The sequence below is a fragment of the Electrona antarctica genome (assembly GCF_951216825.1).
Source record: "Electrona antarctica genome assembly, chromosome: 4".
Lineage (NCBI taxonomy): Eukaryota > Metazoa > Chordata > Actinopteri > Myctophiformes > Myctophidae > Electrona > Electrona antarctica.
Genome location: NC_136809.1, coordinates 24,289,066 through 24,306,969, shown reverse-complemented (window position 1 = coordinate 24,306,969; position 17,904 = coordinate 24,289,066). Strand labels below are relative to the sequence as shown.

General features: G+C 42.8%; 1 protein-coding gene across 2 annotated transcripts in view; it reads left to right on the top strand.

Moving 5' to 3' along the window:
* helz (helicase with zinc finger) overlaps nt 1-17,904 on the top strand; it is an 88,490-nt gene that overhangs the window by 10,493 nt on the left and 60,093 nt on the right. For both annotated transcript variants that reach the window (XM_079500116.1, XM_079500115.1), the window contains exons 2-12: nt 1,213-1,461; nt 4,931-4,967; nt 6,864-6,988; nt 9,363-9,419; nt 9,723-9,771; nt 11,068-11,143; nt 13,314-13,512; nt 13,755-13,862; nt 14,031-14,172; nt 14,318-14,473; nt 14,765-15,035. In XM_079500116.1, coding sequence (XP_079356242.1) covers nt 1,231-1,461; nt 4,931-4,967; nt 6,864-6,988; nt 9,363-9,419; nt 9,723-9,771; nt 11,068-11,143; nt 13,314-13,512; nt 13,755-13,862; nt 14,031-14,172; nt 14,318-14,473; nt 14,765-15,035 — 1,451 coding nt within the window. In that variant the 5' untranslated portion in view covers nt 1,213-1,230. The remainder of the gene's footprint in view (nt 1-1,212; nt 1,462-4,930; nt 4,968-6,863; nt 6,989-9,362; nt 9,420-9,722; nt 9,772-11,067; nt 11,144-13,313; nt 13,513-13,754; nt 13,863-14,030; nt 14,173-14,317; nt 14,474-14,764; nt 15,036-17,904) is intronic.

The window sequence follows — 17,904 nt, the reverse complement described above, 5'->3', positions numbered from 1 at the left end:
AGCACTATAACGGGCCAATGTGAAAAGGGTGGGATATATTCCTCAGCCTAGTAGGAGAGTCTGTGAAAGATTTCAGGTAAATTGCACACTACGTTCATGATTTGAGGCTTTTCGTTCAAAACGGGCCAATCCTGCAAACTTTGAAAGCCAATGTTAGCCAATTAGGATGGAATATGAAATATCGCACAGATTTTTGGACATAATCTGTAGTAATCTTCCAAGGCGTTGGCATTTAGGGAGTGTCTAAAATTTGGCATCGACCGGGCTAACTGGTTAATGTGTACCGTCACTTTAAAAGTGTCATTTTGTTTACCCAGACAGCACTGGTTGGCAGGTATCGATATACTTTTAGACAGACATGTTTGTGCCAGCATGGGTGATTACATTTATTTCTTGATCGCTCGCCTCTTGTCTTGATTGTTTAAACATGACATCATGGTGCTCGATAACAGGCTTGATAAGTCCAAAGCTTATTGATAACGGGTACTCCATAAGCTTGACACTTGTTATCAGGTTTTTTGGGTATCTGTTATCGAGCTCCACAAAACGGACAAACAGATGGTTACAACGGGCAGTCTGACAAAGCCCCTATGACTTGGAAATATCGGTCAGATCGGTGATGTGGTGGTGTGAGGGCTGCGTAGCGGCCCGAACCTTAGTCTAGTTCTACATATCGACTCGGCTCAAGGGCCTGTACTTATATCTTATATTTCTGTCCCTGTGTGCAATCCATAGGCTAGTTCAGGCAGTTGTGTACAACCAACCAATATTTCAAATTGTGAAAGCCCTCGTCAACAAATGGCCCACCACCACCCCATGGACAGAAATAGAACATCACTCCCTCTGTCCTCTTTATCTTTCTCCCCCTCTCGTTCCCTGCCTCGGTTAGGGTGGGGGGGGGTCTATAATTTAGCAATTATGGCATAGAGATGTATGACAAGTATACAGTCTCTGGATTTAAATGCTCCAGCTGTAAAGGATATATAATGTGATTATATAACAGTGAGTCGACATGTGCTTCTCAACTCACAAACGAGTGTCAACAAGTGGTCCAGCCCCTGTCCCCTACTGGCCCAGTAGCGTCCTATTTTGATCCTCTTTTTGCCCAACTCCCAACCCACATTCGCTTTCCTCTTGTTTCCTTTTTACCTTCCATGACCACCTACCTTCTCTTGTCTCCTTCCCATATTATCCCCGCTCCTCTGTGCACAGGCATTCTGTCCCTGAGTCATGGCGGACAGGAGAGCGGAGAAGTCATGTGAAGAAGCTAGCGCATCGTTGATACGGAGGGAGTACGAGGCGGCAGTCAGCCACAGCACAGACGCCCTGCTTGTCCTCGGAGCTCCCACCTCCACCCCCGGACCCCCTAGCGACCCCCCAGCTGCGGCTGCCCCCGGAGACACTGCTGCACCCCTTCGCAGCCGTGCCCTGGTCTACCGCATTGCTGCCCTCCTACAACTGGTGAGTACAGTACACACACACACACACACACACACACCACAGCGCATGTAGGGGCTAATTTGTTCATCTATTTGTGTACCAAACACACAAACTCCTTAATTCTTACTCTGTCTTCTCGAATCCATTTTTAATCTCATGCTTTAATTCTTCCAGGTGAACATAGTTGGTATCAAAGTATTGAACCCCCCCCCCCCCCCACTTTACAGAGTGTGCATTACATTCACACACCGATGCCGGAGGAAACCATGCAAGGCACCAACCTGCACATTGGGAGCAATTAGGGGTTCAGAGTCTTGCTCAAGGACACTTCGACACTAACTCTGGGGGAGCCCAGGTTCGAACTGGGAACGTTGCAGTTAACATCCGGTCACTCTACCCATGAGCCACTGCCTCCTGGGGGCCTAAAATGTATTTGGGACGTAAATTAATCTCCCATGGGACACGGGATGCTCCGACTGCATATCAAGGTCACCGCACAAATGGTGCGCAAACTCGCAGCACGAGACACACAGAAAATAAATGTTTGTTTGCTGAATGACTAAAAGTTGCCGCAGGCATTGCTGATCATCCTTTTCAGGTAGAACTTAGTTGCACTATTTTAAGTAACTATGTGGGATGTGGGAACTGTATCCATCCAACAACTAGTAGAACAGAGCCGATCTACAAGCTGTGGCTGAGCGATAAATCTTACCATCTCCTTTCCATGGAAAATATTGCTGCACTACATAAAGAGACCTTTTTTACAGTACAATATTGTTTCATGTTTACACAGGGTGCAGTACGTTGTTCAGACTAGTCATTGGACTGAAAAAATGACAACCCATCTCCTAACCTAACCATAACCGCAAGGCCCTGTCTGAATTACATGCGGTCCCCGTTTACACATACAAATGAATTATAATTTAATCAACACAAACACTTTATTTAGAACACACCCAAATCATATTACGGCATACATGTTCAATCAATTATTCCATCAAAGCAAACGGCATAAACAATATTAGTTTGCCTCTTCTACAAAAAGAGTAAAGTTACAGGCAGTTCTCTTGTATCATACCGATACCGTATACTTGTATTAATTTCCACCACCTCGCAGCAGAGATCAGACTATCCAGCATAGCTATATCCACCTCACTGGACAGTCAAGACGGGCAGTGTCGGTAGGCCAATCAGAGGCAGGCGGGGCGTGACCATGTCTATGCTCAGCCGCACACTAGATATACGCATAGAGCCTACCATTAGAGCCCTGCATCTGGAGAGAGAGAGCCCACGGCGCCCGCACGACCCAACCAAATGTTGCAGCGCGGGCGGTATTTAAATTCCTGTGGTCATATAAAACCATCATTGCGGGAGCGGGCCGGAGTGGTCAGAAATCCAACGGGAGATGGTGGGAGTGGGGTAATAAATCACTCCTGCGCAGGGCTCTACCTACCGTACTTTTGAAAGTGTGATGTTTTGAATAGAGGACAGACATTGTATATGAAATATTTGTTTAACTTTTTGCATCTATAAAATCTCTACACAAGACCTAGCCCCGTTCTGCTCGGATCTAGACGTTGTGTTTTTCTTCAACACAGCCAGCCATCCATGCTGGCATTCATTTCACTGTGTGCCGTGAAGGCTTATTTACACTAATAATGTTATTTTATTTAACACAATCTGTGCCAGGAACATCAGGTTACGTTTTAAGCGGCATACCCAAGACGTAAAGTTGCGCATGCGATGGATGCGCTGACGGTTATTTATTCTTTAAATTGCTCTGGCAACTGCACTGCGTTTCTGTTTAACAGGTGGTGCAGGTTGGGTTTTAACTCTCAATAACAACAAGTCTGCTCGTCTCAAATAAAAAACTTCCATCTCGGTTACAGTCCACACAACGAAGCATTTCCTCAGGCAGGCAGACTGCATGTAGAGACCGTTTCAATAAGCGTGGTTATACCTCATCCGTACAACTGTGTTGCGTGGTGGTGAGCATAGCCGATCTAAAAGTCCTCAAAGCCCTGAGCATGCGGCACGTTGTGGGCTTGTAGATCGGCTATTCACCCGGCGACACTGCCGTACGGACGGAATACAAACCAGATTTTACCGTAATTCCTCCAACAATCGCGCATGGTTCTAATCTTTACCTTATACACACTATGAATTAACCCACACCCCCCCATACACCAGCAAGCAACCCTGGGCTGGCTGGTGTATGATAGTAGCCACAAACTACAGTCGGTATAAAAATAGAAAGGATTGACAACCCATTTCAACAGCTATATAAATGCACCACGTCTGTCTGTACGTACGCGAGTACGGCTGTAATGCACGTAACTCTGGAACCGTTCACCCCACCGACTCCCACGGGTACTCTGACACGGGTATTGCAGCATAGTCGGCTGGGGCATGGATCTCCAACATCCATCGTTACTGAGTCGGTGCTCTACAGCCGGGCACCGGTCTAGTAATAAGAATAATAGAATAATGAATACAAATAAAATTAAATATATCAATTAAATTATTTTTTGGGGGACGGATCAAATTCATTTTGAGACTGTTCAATTTATATTTTTGGACGATTCTGGTAACCTGACTCTGCCAGATTGCGGCAGTATTGAGTTCACATTAAAGTTCCCTCCTTCTACCTTGATCTGGTCTCTCTCAAGCAGAAACGATGAACCGGAAGCAGCGGGACAAAAATCTGATATCTCCATAATGATTTTGAGTTGTAGTTGTGAGTCTTGTTAGCTTGTGTTTACATTTGCGCTGTGGCACAGCTACAATACGTCACCAGTCTCGCGTTGATCCCGCCTCTAGCGGCCGCATATCGCTCCGATCAGATTTTGTTCGGAGTACATCGTCTCTGCCCGAGAGAGACCAGATGGGAGCAGGAGGAGGAACTCACTGCTGCCACCAGCTGGCGGAGTCAGGTTACGGTTCTGGGACAGGGGTGAAAAATGTTAGTCTGGATTGGAGCCCTGCCCTGGATACAAGTGCAGATTTATAATGTAGTGACAAAGTGCTCCAAGATCTCACAGTGCCTCCCAAACCGAATAAGACCCTTTCACAGTACTCGATTAACGAACCATTACGGTAGTATGACGTTGGCCACATTCATTTGCCTTCCCTTTCCAAAATTGGTCTTGTAATTTTATCACCCGAACCATTTGCATGAGAGAGATTGCAAATTGAAGAGATTGACCATACATATTTCCCCCCCATGTGGTAAGGTTATGTTACCCCCCCCCACACACACACACACACTAACAAAAAAGACGAATAATTACAGCCATTATTTAAGACGTCATGGATTATAAAGACCACTTAGAGTCCTATAATTACATTGCAGAAGATGCCACGAGGAGCAGAGAAATCCACTCATTCTCAGAGCTTATCTGAACAGGCTTTGAACCTTGCAGTGGGGAAAGAATTCCATTTAACTGACTTCGACTTTGCTGTTCTGTTCTTTCCCTTTTTGTACCAACAGAAAAACTATGATCAAGCAGATGAAGACTGCAAGCACGGTGAGTGGACATTTCACATTCCCCCACACTGGGCATTAAAGGAGCATTCAGTGATTTGTAAAAAAAAAAAAAAAAAAAAACCCTGTCCACCCTGGTAACAAGATTGGCAGAAGGTCCCTCTCTATCCTGATTGGATGAAGGCTGGGCCACCTAGCCAAAATCGAAACCAAAGGTTTTTTGACCCCCAGGGGTTAACTGGGGACAGGGAGGAACTCCTTATATGGTCAGCACACTCTATAGTAGGGAGGATTATCAAGTCTTTTTTAAATCACTGAATTTACCTTAAGTTAATTTTCAAGGCCACTGGCCCAATCATTGTAACCCCTGGGGCAGGCTTTGAACACTCCTGAGGGGTGGGCGGACAGACAGGCACTTTGATTCGTCCCTATGAATGGATTATCAGCTGGTTGCTTCTTCGATTGATTTAATACTTTATTACTAGGGATGTCCAATATTGACTTTTTTACCGATATCCCGATATTGTCCAACTCCTAATTTCCGATATCTACCGATATATATGCTGGCTTTTTCCAGTGGTGGAAAAAGTACTCAAAATATTTACAAAAATACTGAAATATAGAAATACTAGTTACAAGTAAATTCAACATGTACTTAAAGTACCAAAAGTACTCAATATGCAGAATGTCTCATTTCAAGTTTTCAAATGTATAAAAATCATTTCTCGCAATGTGTCACATTGCAACAGCCAGAACTGCTATTTTTTGCAGAAGGAGAAGAAGAGAAAAACAAACGAAGGACTAATAATATAATTTGTTTTGAAAATAGCAGATCTACATGACGTGTTGTGAGCTTGTAGATCGCCTATTTTCAAATAGCCTACTAGTCACATCTTTTTGGCTTGTTGTCATAGACCTGAATGCTTATTTCTCTCACAAATTGACAACTCTCACACAGGCAGTAAAGTAAACTTACTGACAGGTCTGCTCTGAGCGGTGAGCGCTCTTCTCGTTGTGAAGAAAGCAGGACAGAGTTGTCAAATAAATTGTGCCGTCATTCATACTGTATTTATTCCCCCACCCGACATTAAAATACGGAACAACGTGCGTCCCGTATCGGTTCATTAAGGGACTCGTGACAGGCTGCAGACACTTGAGAGTTTGGACATAGCCGATAGAGCCGCTGCTCCTTCAGTGTCGTTGTTGTTTACAAAATATTGTTTATTTTTTTATTATTGTGCTTCGATGCAAATTCAAAACATATGGATGCAGCTGCAGAAGTTGTGTTGCTTAAAAGAATGCAATGCAACAAAAACAAATGGAGGAAAAGAATTGACACGTCGATTTGCGTCCTCGATTTATAGATTTGCCAAATCAAGAGTCGTTTGACTTCCCTAGTCCTATTATTCTGCTATATATTGTCATTAGTCAATGACCTTTTATATAGGTTCCTTTATTCTTTTTTTTCTCCAGGCAAAAAACATTTGCCTGATGAAGACTGAAATGGTCAAGACATTGCACATCCTTTCAAAATAAACTAGTTATAGTTAATTCAAACTACCGTTGAAGTAAATCATTTGGAAGCATGGTGTCAGTAATATGATAAAGCCAATCACGCTCCCACAAAAGTAATATTGCGATTATACAAGAGTTACCATAACAGACATTCTAGGGCGACCAGGCGACCACCCTGCCATCATTTCTCAGACTGAACACAGAAACAAAACTTGGGATTGCTCAATCTAAGATATTCGATAGAAATTAATTTTTCAAATTCTAATTTCCCATGCTGCAGTAGCCACTTAGCATGGGGCTCTGCTAAGACTGATCATGTTTTTCTTTTATTTCGATTGTGTGCAGTTTTGGTCTTGCTTGTTTGAGCACAGTTTCATTAATAAACAACATTTTCCATTTGTCTGCCTTTGTTGTGTTCCACCAGTCCTGTCAGAGGATTTGTCGAGAGGAGATGGGTCACTCCAGCCCACCCTGCACTCCATGGTGCTGGACAGCAGTCTGTCGGAGGTCGGCAATATCCTCTCCAAGGCTCTGTATGGAGAGCCACTGGTAGGAGACCAGAACCATACTTTCTCTTTTCGCTATGCTTGTCCCCGCCCCATCATTCTGCTTCATCATTTTCCACACTCCATTTGTCAGAGTTGGTGTCGTATGACAGAAAACCTGTCTATTTACACTTTGACTGCCCACGTTAGTTGGAAATCAATACATTGCTGTGCCCAGCTATTGGAGCCTTAGGACAAAAAATACCCCAGGTGTGAGATCTCAGTCTATGGCAGACAACAGATGAGTTTGAAAAGACTGAGATCTCCATTTTGGACGGTCAAAGTATTAACAAGTTACAAAGTTTAGGAAAAAAGAAATGTGAATGTAATGGCTGATCAGTGTAATGTATATTTTCTTTTTATTTGACCTTTGTTTAAACAAGTAGTCGAGGGGCTCTATTTTCATCCATGCTAAACCCCTTATCCCTAAACTACTTTGCCTTTTTTTGTTTTTACTATTTTGAAAATACGTTTTTAATTGTTCAACTAGCCGATCTACATGCTTGTAGATTGGCTATTTTAACTATTCAAAAACGTTTTTCAAGAAAAAAATAGACCTGCCAACACTATAATTACAATTGAACATCACACCAGTAGAAATGGAACTACTGTAAATCACCCAATCCATTGAAGTATGTGTGGCCTGCCCTCTGACCCTCTACTTCCTGTGACCTTCAACGTTGTCCTCATACTGAGACTCCCTAAAATAGTTCCAAGCCTCCTTGCGTCCGCCACTCTCCTTCTATTTCTCCTGTGTCCTCACTTCCTCGTTGACAGTGCTTGACTGTTTTCTATGCCCCCCACTGCTGACCTCCTTTCCTCCATTTCCCCTAATTGTTATTGTTAACCATTTTTTTTCACTTTGCCGTTGTTGAAGTTTTATTTCTTTTACTTTTTGAGCATCGGCTGAAGCATTATAAGTAATGTGAAACGCACAATCTAGAGCCTTCCTTTGACCCATATAAAACATTTTCAAGTGGAGAATGATGACATTGGCTGGGTTTCCCAAATAAACTTTGTGTTGCACGTAGCTTGAACACACCCCTCTAGGCCGCACACAGGCTTCTGTGTGCGGGTCTGATTGGCAAACACAACAACATAGGGTGGGTCACGGTGGCACAGTCGGTAGTGCTGTCGCCTCACAGCTAGAAGGTCCTGGGTTCGATTCACGCTGGGGACGCTGTGGGCACTGGGGGCGTGTTCCCTCCTCCGTGTCATCAGTGCCCATACCCGAGGCAGGGTTGGCGTAAGGGCCTTTCTGTGTGGAGTTTGCATGTTCTCCCTGTGTCCCCTAGGGTAGGTACCCTCACAAAAACATGCTGTAATCCTGGTCTCTAAACTACCTCCCCCTGGCTAGCCGGGGCGCCTGATAGAGGGGAAAGGAACTGGTCGGAATAACGTGTTCCTTCCACGCGCTACGTCCGGCCGGGGAAACTAGGCTGTCAGGTGAAAAGAAGCAGCTTGGACTCCTCATGCATAGAAGGAAGCATGAGGTCAGTCCGCTGCCCCCCCCCCCCAGGTTGGCAGAGGAAGTGTAGCGCCCAGTATTACATTAGATAATTGACATTGGGTGAAAAAATGGGTTACGAAATTGTGGGATACAACATACAAAAAAACAAAACAAAAAAAACGCAACATAGAAATAGACAACCTAGACTAGAGCACAGCCACACCTGTCCTCATTGTGCAGGTAAGGCCTCCTGCATGAATACATTGTTGAAGCAAACCTGTTTCCCTAAAGCCTCTTTAGCCTACACACACCTGTCGACATGTGGCAGTAGTAAAACCATCCGCAGAGAAATGTGTGATGTGAGTGGTGACTTTCTTCATCTCATGTAAATATAAAACACTTTGAAATTAAACAAACATGTTTAGGCCTACTTCAGCATCAAAGAAATTGCCATATATATATATATATATATATATATATATATATATATATATATATATATATATATATATGGAACTCAGCCATTGACTGCTTAGTGCAAAATAAGACAAATTTGGGGCACACACACGTGCACACCTGTGGCATTCAAAACTATGAAACAGTTAAGAGTTAAAACTGTGGAATATATGGCCAAGCAACCACTTCGGATCCGGTATTGGTTGGAGAGTGTGTTTTGTTTAATCTCAATAACTATGAAAGGGTAGTGACACATTTCCTCCCAATCCACTTTTGACATGCCTGTGATATGGCAACTTTCATCTGCATGTTAATCCATGCATTATTGATTAATACAAGGCTTGAACAGACTTTCCCCAGCAGATGATGAATGGATGTCATTTTCAGAAAATGGTACCAAACAAGATCGATCTTTCCATTACCTTGATGCTCATTGCATTGTAGTAATTGTTTTCTCCCTCCTCTTGAACAGAATGGTATCGTCACAAAGGACTTGACCAGATTAAAAATGCTCCTCTCAGAAATCGAAGTAAGTGTCCATTTTTACACTCTTCGACTTAATTTAACATTCAGGATTTCCCTGTGTATTTAAGGGTCAGAGATGACAGCCATGGAGATGACTAATGTGGCCTAATTCCATCGCCGACTTAATTATTTTGCTGTGCACTCCCTTGTAACTTGTAGCCATTGTTGCATTATTACCCAGTGGTGTACAACAAGTCCCCTTATTCATGTGTTTGCATGGCTATGACTCTAGTTGACATAATGGGAATTCTAATGTCTTTTTCTGTGTGTCTGTGTCTGTCACTGTTTTTCTCCTGTCCTGCTTCAGGCTGTAACTAGTGAGATGGCGCCGCAATACACAGAGGAGACAGAGGAAGGTAAGGAGTTGAGAACCGTTTAAAATTAAGCTCAAACTATTTATCACGGAAGCAGGACCTCGACCACCAGTAGATCAATGATTTGTTATGTTTGGCACAGGCTGTCAAAATACCCAATTTGTAAGACAGCAGACTCGCACACTGCCACTTGCTGGTTCAAGAGAGTTTTATTTAGAGCAACGTTTCGTTAGACCTTTTTCAGGCTTAGGTCTCACGACCACTGTCTTACATGTTCTGCCTTATCACATACGCACCTGCTTGAAAAGGAACTGGGAGTGCGGAAGTGTTTTCACTAAAATAACCAATTTGAAACGTCGTTTCACAACTGTTTTTATGGCGTGGCTCTGCAAGGGGCTAGCCGTCTATGACAGGTTGTGTGTGTATGCGTCGGCCAAGTCTGAGATCCACATTGGAGTCATGCCATTTCTCTGTAGATCCCAAGATCCCCATATTATCCTAGTTTAATTTTAGCACTCCATCTGATGATACCTTTGGGTAAACAATAAGACTGTTTTGCCTGCCCCCCTAATCCTGGGTTATGGTTATTATGGCAGTGCTATCTGCCTGAGTCCTGGAGCTATAGCAAAGGGGGAGGTCAAAGATGGGGTTAATCCAAAACTGTAGTTTCTGGCGGACTTCAAACCGCGGTCTGCACACACTGTGTGGACAAAGTAACATTGGGAGCTGCAGACGCCTTTGCACTAGAGATGCACAATATTGAAATTATGACCGATATCCGATCTCCGATTATTTGTGGGGTCTTATCACAAGACCCCTAACAGTACGTTTTAACAGCGGGCGAGCATTGGCCGACACATCGCCCAATCGCCAGTTATCACCCGAAAAGATTAATTATTTTTATCTTTTCGGGCGACGTTGCACCGCCCACTTTTCGACCATTACCTGTTCGCCTGCTATCGCCGGTAGTCGCCGTGTCCCATAGACAAATAATGCACTTCCGGAAAATTCGTCTGGCTGTCGCCCGCTGTTAAAACATACTGTAAGCAGTTCTCTTTCGTTTTTATACAGTGAGCGAGTCTTTTTCGGTCAGTTTTCCTCTGTTTTTGAGACCACCGCTCCTGTAGTTAAGCTTGAAAAAAAAGAAGAAAGGCTCAACCGTTTTCTCAGTGCTTCACTGTGGACAGGGCCTCAGATCTTGGGCATGGTGAAAGACCAAGTGGGCCTATTTTGGCTTTCATGTTTTCTTTTCTTTTTTTGGTTAATTAATTCAAAAGCTGATTGAAGTGAGTCCTGGCTTTAGCACTCTTACATTTCCCCCGGACTCTGTCTTTGTAGAAGTCGAAGATGGCTGGCAGTTCCGCCCGCCGCCCCGTGGAGTCACCAGCAGCGAGGAGTACACCCTTTGCAAAAGGTACCGTAGTACAATTCAACTGTATGTTGCAGAAAGATGTGGTGGGTACCTAGATCTTTTTCATGCATATAGCATAACAACATGCAACATCCAATCAACCCCAAACTAGTAGAAACGCATCAAAGAGAACTCTGAAACTCTCCTGGAACTGTTACCCCCTGCTGGAACTTTTAAAGGTGTAGTGAAATTAAAAATAAGTTTGTCACACTTTTAGACCATATCCGTGGTCATCGTATGGGCATACCTAACAATGGATGCCAAAAAAATGGGAAAAGTTTCATTTTTGTGTATTTACTATTTTTATATCAAAAGTCCATAAAAATAAAATGTGAATTACTTCCTTAAAACGAAAACGTACTCAAGTACTGCATGATGACGTGTAGAGCTACACATCAATAAAAGCCAATACAAATGAAGCTTTGATTCCCATTGCTGCATCGTCCTCCAACGTGCTTTTGATTACAAACTACTCATTCAAGATGACATCCAACTTAATCATCACGCTAAAATATGTATATAGGTTCTGTATAGGTTAGAAATAAATGGCTTTGCTGGTGTCTTTCACTTTGTTTACAAACGTCACTGCATGAGACGGCCTTCCGGTCCCATAGCCTGGAGGGATGCGACGCTCTGATTGGTTCAGAAACTAAGATTCTGAAGTTTGAGGCTGAAACCTCAAAATAAAATGCCCAAATTAACCCTTTCTAAATCCTGACCTATGTTTTCTAAAAACCTTCAAATATTTATTTTAAAAATGACAAAAAAATGTATGTTGCTATATACTGTACATAGCAAGCACTACCCCAAAAGGGGGTTCCCGTCCTGAAAGGAATACTAGTTACAAAAAGGGGTTCCGCCTACAATGGGTTAAGCCAGACAACTATTCCACAGTCTTCGAATGCTATATAGAGTCTGGCTACACATCCCGAAAGCCGAGAACGGAAGCCGCCATCTGTTCGTCATTTCCGGTCATGAAAAAACAGATGAAATTCTTGGGGCTTATCTGCCTTTATTCATAGTACACAGTGGAGATTGACAGGAAGCGAGGAGAGAGAGACGTGCAGCAAAGGTTATCAGGATCGGGATTTGAACCCGCAACATGTTGTCAGGCTGCATTTGAGCCTACATGCGGTATGTGCCTGGACTGCTAGGCCAGTGGAGCGGGCACCTCAGAAATATATTTTTATATTATCTATATTTTTCCATTTCTAATAAGCAGCAAGCTCTATCTGCTGTGTCATTATATTATCACCACTTTACCCAAATCTAGTTCAAGTGGAATTAGGAGGTTTTGTCTATCATTGAGGAGCAGCTGACAATGGTATAATTTCTTACCCAACACACAGACATAAAGGGTGTTCAATAGCCTTGATTTAAATAAATACATGGATGGATGAATTACAGCACCTTTCCATCCAAAAAATATGAATATCATTGAAAAGTTGGTTTAATTCCATAATTCCTTCAAAAAATTACATTTTCATAGATTAAGTACACGCAACGTAAATGATTTCAAGTATTTATTTGTTTATTTTTACACAATAGCAAGCATCAAGGAAACCTGGGCCTCCATAACTCGCGGGCAATGCCACAGGCTGATGAAGGCATAGGGATTCCCAACCAAGTATTGAAGATTGATATTTCTGTTTACCATATTTAGTACCATATTTTGATTGATTTGACGTGATCCTAATTTCTTAATGTGGCATTCAGATTAAAACATTCATGCTCTGCATTTACTGAGGAGTAAATGGTGATTTCTTCACAGTATTCTAATTTTTTGAAATTCTGTTTTAGTGGGTTTTATGAGCTGGAAGCCACAATTGTGTAAAGATAAACAAATACTTGAAATCATTTATGTTGTGTGCACTGAATCTATAATCTATGAAAGTTAAACTTTTTGAATGGAATTATGGAAAAACGTTTCCATGATATTCAATTTTTTTGGAAAGGTGCTTTATGTTGGGCATCCAATGTAAATTTTCTCTGCCTATCCCCTGGTCCAGACGGCCAGAGGAATGGAATTCCTCCAAAATGGAATTTTTCTAGTGGTTCTGTATAGTGTTGTACGGATGCAGGAACAATTTCCATCTGATTGAGACACACTGCACATGTATTTGGCAGCTTCTCTTGTTGCCCTCAATTGTTGTGTTGGCATTTTGTACCGTAGGTACTTGGAGCAGGGCCTGTGTCGGTATGGGGCCCAGTGTACGTCGGCGCACTCCCAGGAGGAGCTGATGGAGTGGCAGAAGCGCTACGCCTCGCGCCTCATCCGACTAAAGCAGCAGATGGAGAGCAAGCACTTCACAGAGAACTACATGGAAACCCTTATTGAGAAGTGGATGAATTCCTTGTCCCCAGAGAAAGTGGTATGTATAGCCTGAGTCATATGCAGTTGTGTGTGGGTGTTGCGCACCCAAAAAAATCTACATCTTCACAATGTGTTTCAGCGTGACAAATGTAGTGGAGATAATTGTACCGTTCTCAGCTGGCACTGATACTAGGTTTGTCACTAGGTTCACCCTGGTGTGTCAGCTAGAATACTACTTAAAGTCCAGATTTGTGTGTGTGTGTGTGTGTGTGTGGTGTGCATACATGTCTCTTCTTGTAGTTGAGTGACTATTTGGAAGGGGTGAATGTTGAAACCAGCTCCAGCCTCTCTGTGACAGTCGCCACCAAGAAGTCCTCGCATGCCTGGACCTTCTCCATATTCTGCCAGGTAATCGGTCAATATATTCTACGTAATCCTGTATTGGCATGAACACACTACAATACTTTCTCTGTCCAACTGGTTCCTTTGTCAATATTTTTGACACCTCTAAACCATTGAGGCATCAAAGTAGTTGAAGGAGTTTAAGTTTACAGCAACTTTTTTTGTGCACCATAGCCTGCTAGAAAGCTGTACCGCATTGCCCTCCTCTACGATGCCCATCGACCACATTTCTCCATCAACGGTGTGTCAGCAGAGGATCGACTACAGACTGTACCCAAAGGTTGCCAAGAGTGGACACCTGGAGAGGAGGCCACAGGTACCATAAGGCGCCATACCTTTAACGTTAGATGGCTAACTCCTGTACCCCTATCCCCTTTGGCATTTTACTTGATTAACTACAGTTGTATTTTAGTCTACTACATGACGAAGTAGCAGAATTTGAATGCACATTGTCATTATAGCGGTGGCAGACAATGGCTTGGACCACTGTATCTACAAGGTAGCGGTGGGCTTCAGCACCGAGATCTTCGGAACCTTCCGACAGACAATTGTGTTTGACTTTGGCTCGGAGCCCGTGCTGATGCAACGCATCATGGTGGATGCCGCCTCCATTGAAGGTATGCTGGAAACCACACATAGGTATCTAGAAAGTCCTGTTTTGTGTTAACCATTGCAGGAATTGGGGAATCCCGACTAACAATTCATACTCAGAACAATAACTTCTCTTGCCATTCAGATTTTTGTCACAATCATTAAGTCAAAATCTCACTTAAACCCTGAAATGTTTTATTTAGTGACTGGTTTCCATATTATTGCATGGTGAAAAGAGACCATACATCGATGGAAGAAACATTGAAGATGCATTCCTTTGGATGTCTCATTTGTCGTCCCGTCTTCTGTTCCCTCAGACCTGGAGCATCTAACGGCAGCCAGGCAGCAGCTCATGTTGACGTCGAAGCGCTGGGACTCGTCGTGTAAGACCATTGTGGAGTTCACCCCCAACGAGACCATGGCGGAGCTGGAGCGCAGCCTTCTATCCCGGTACCAGATCCCTCTGTCGGCAGACCAGCTCTTCACGCAGTCGGTCCTGGATAAGACCCTGACCAAAGAGAACTACCAGGCCCGCCTCCACGACTTGCTGTACATCGAGGAAATTGCACAGTACAAGGAAGTCAGCAAGTGAGTGTGTGCCACTGGAGCTTGCTTGTGTTTGTCATAGTCATAGTTATTTTCGTTTTCTTTGTCTGCTTTCTCTTTTCTCCGGAACGGGGGGACACTGCCTGACAGACCGACTCCACCTTGTTTAAACATGCATGCTCAGCAATCACCCCTGCATGCAAATGTTTCCTCACACATGCATCTCAGCCAGCGATGTGCACTGTGCACTGTGCACTGTGCACTGTGCACTGCACAGTGCACTGTAGGCAATTTGTTGTTTTGTGGTTGGGTTCATTCAAATCAAATGGTCCACAAGGTAACTGGACAGAAAGTTGCCATTGCTTTTTATAACAGACAAAGCAGAGCCAGGGCTCTGGCATGTGACAGAAAAGAACCAGAATAAATTCAGAAGTTAATTGGAGCAAGAACATCCTTTGCTAGTTCATAGTTGACATTAAACTTAACTTCAGTTCACCGCTCCTGCCACCAGAACAAAACGGAAAGAGGAAAGTTGACCGGTGGTGCTGAACTACGTTTCTTCCACACTTGACAAGTTTACAGTTCTCGCATGAAATTGTTATGCGATCTAAAACCCATTAGTTGTGTTTTGAAGGACAGCTTTTTCAACCAAGGTTCATGTTTTAGGTTATTAGAAAAACTAAAAGATGAGTGTTCATTTAATTTCATTTGCCGCTTTCTTTTGTTTTAGCGATTTGTGAGAGGGGGCCGGGGACATTACAAAAGGTGATTTGTGAGAGGGGGCCGGGGACATTCCAACAGGTGGCTAAATATGTATTTTTTTTTTACAAAAGTTAGTTTACGGCGATTCCTTTATTTACTTAAAGGGGCATTCCACTCATTTTCAACATTTTACTATGTCATTAATATACCTTAGAGCTGCTGTGTGGAAATAATAAAAAAAATTCCCCCCATTCTGTGTTTCCTAGAACTAGAGGTCTGAAAAAAATCATTAACATGGTGAAACACATCTTGATGACATCATCAAGATGTGTTTCACCATGTTAATGATTTTTTTACAATTACAGTTCTAGGAAACACAGAATGGGGGGACTTTTTTATTATTTCCACACAACAGCTCTAAGGTATATTAATGACATAGTAAAATGTTGAAAATGGGTGGTTTTCCCCTTAAGTCCTATTAGACCCCAGGAAATTACATCTGACCACACAAGATCACAGGATCTACTGAATGTGAAGGGGGATACAATAGGGGGTGCCATAGGCTCAATATGTTAGTTTGTCACCTCCCCCTTCAAATTCAATAGATCCCTGTCCTTTTATGGACAGATGTAATTTCCTGGGGTCTAGTAGGAATATAGTAAACAATAATAAAGAAATCACCATCAAATGTGTAAAAAAAAATCCTATTTGGCCACTTGTTCGAATGTCCCCACCACCTGTCAAAACATAAAAATAACAAATGAGCAAATAATAATTTCAATAGCAAATGAGAAAAATGTAACACTCATCTTTTACTTTCTCTAATAACAACCTAAACATGAACCTTGGTTGAAAAAAACTAAAGTTGTTCTTTAAGGACATGTCTGCCCTCACCCATAGTTGGAAAGAACTGCAAATCACAAGCAGCTCACTACTTTTGTTGTACACCTGTATGCTACACTACCTTTGTTCACAATGCACGTATGACGTCATTGGTGTGGTTATAAGTGGTTAACGACAAAACTAGCCGTGGACTGTGTGTTCTAGCCAAAGTGGCAGAAGACAGTGGATTCAGCCAAAGCTGCAAAAGACTGGGAATTCACTGGAACTACTTAAGTGAACTTAATTTGCTGCTCTTTGTGTGTGTGTGTGTGTGTATATCACTTTGACAGCTGATATTGTCTGGTAGCTCATGTCTACTACTGGCTACCTCTCACAACAACTTGGCTGTACAGTACCACTCCTTTTATTTTCTGGCCCTGTCATTAACTTCCTCTTCTCCTTTCTGTCTTCTCTCTCTGGAAGAGGAACTGAAGATTCTGCTATTTGGACAGTGATGATGGGGGGGGGGGGGGGGGGGGGAGATTTGATCGTCCTGTGAATATTGACGGGGATAAATGTGACTCGGAACTCAGTCAGGCATCAGAGCCTATGTGGTATGTGCCTTAACCACTCAGCCATCGGCATCCCCCTCTGGACATTCTCTTGATGACAATTTTTTATGGTTTTCATTATTTAAAAAAATAATAATTGTGAACCAGAGACCTATATATCCAATCAGGCTTCCCTTATCTACTGACAAATAAAGAAATGATAACAGTTAAGATTATCCAAGGCACGTTATTTTAGTTTTCTCCCACCACAAGGTGTCAGCCTTGAACTTCACAATGCATATGTGGCAGGTCCTTTGGTATGCACTTCATTTGACAGTGCAATGCTGCCCCTTGCTGTTAATGTCATAGACTTGGCTGGCACAAATTACATCATAAATTACCCTAAACACACATTAACATCCATAGACTTTGGCTGGGACGGGAAATGCATACCGTAATTATACTCTAAAGTCCATAGACTTGCCTGGCCTATGACGTAATTTCAGAAAGCCATGTATTTCCCCTCCAAAAATATTTTTTTCCCCCTCATGTTTCCTCCCATTTACACTTTGACACAGCTCTCTTACTCTTATTACTGTATGTTCCTCTCTGTGAGAATGCAACCAAATTGTTGCATGAAAATGTCAAGACCCCAGAATGTTTGCTTTGGGTCCCTAAATGCATTTGGTTTGCAAGTATGCTTCAAATCCATTTCTTCAAGGCACTTTTTTTTTGTATGTCTGTCACCTTTCAAAAGTTTATCATCAGGATTTCTTTCGATTTCATCACTTGCAGAAGAGGATCAGAGAGGCAGTCAGAAGCAATTTGGGACTAAT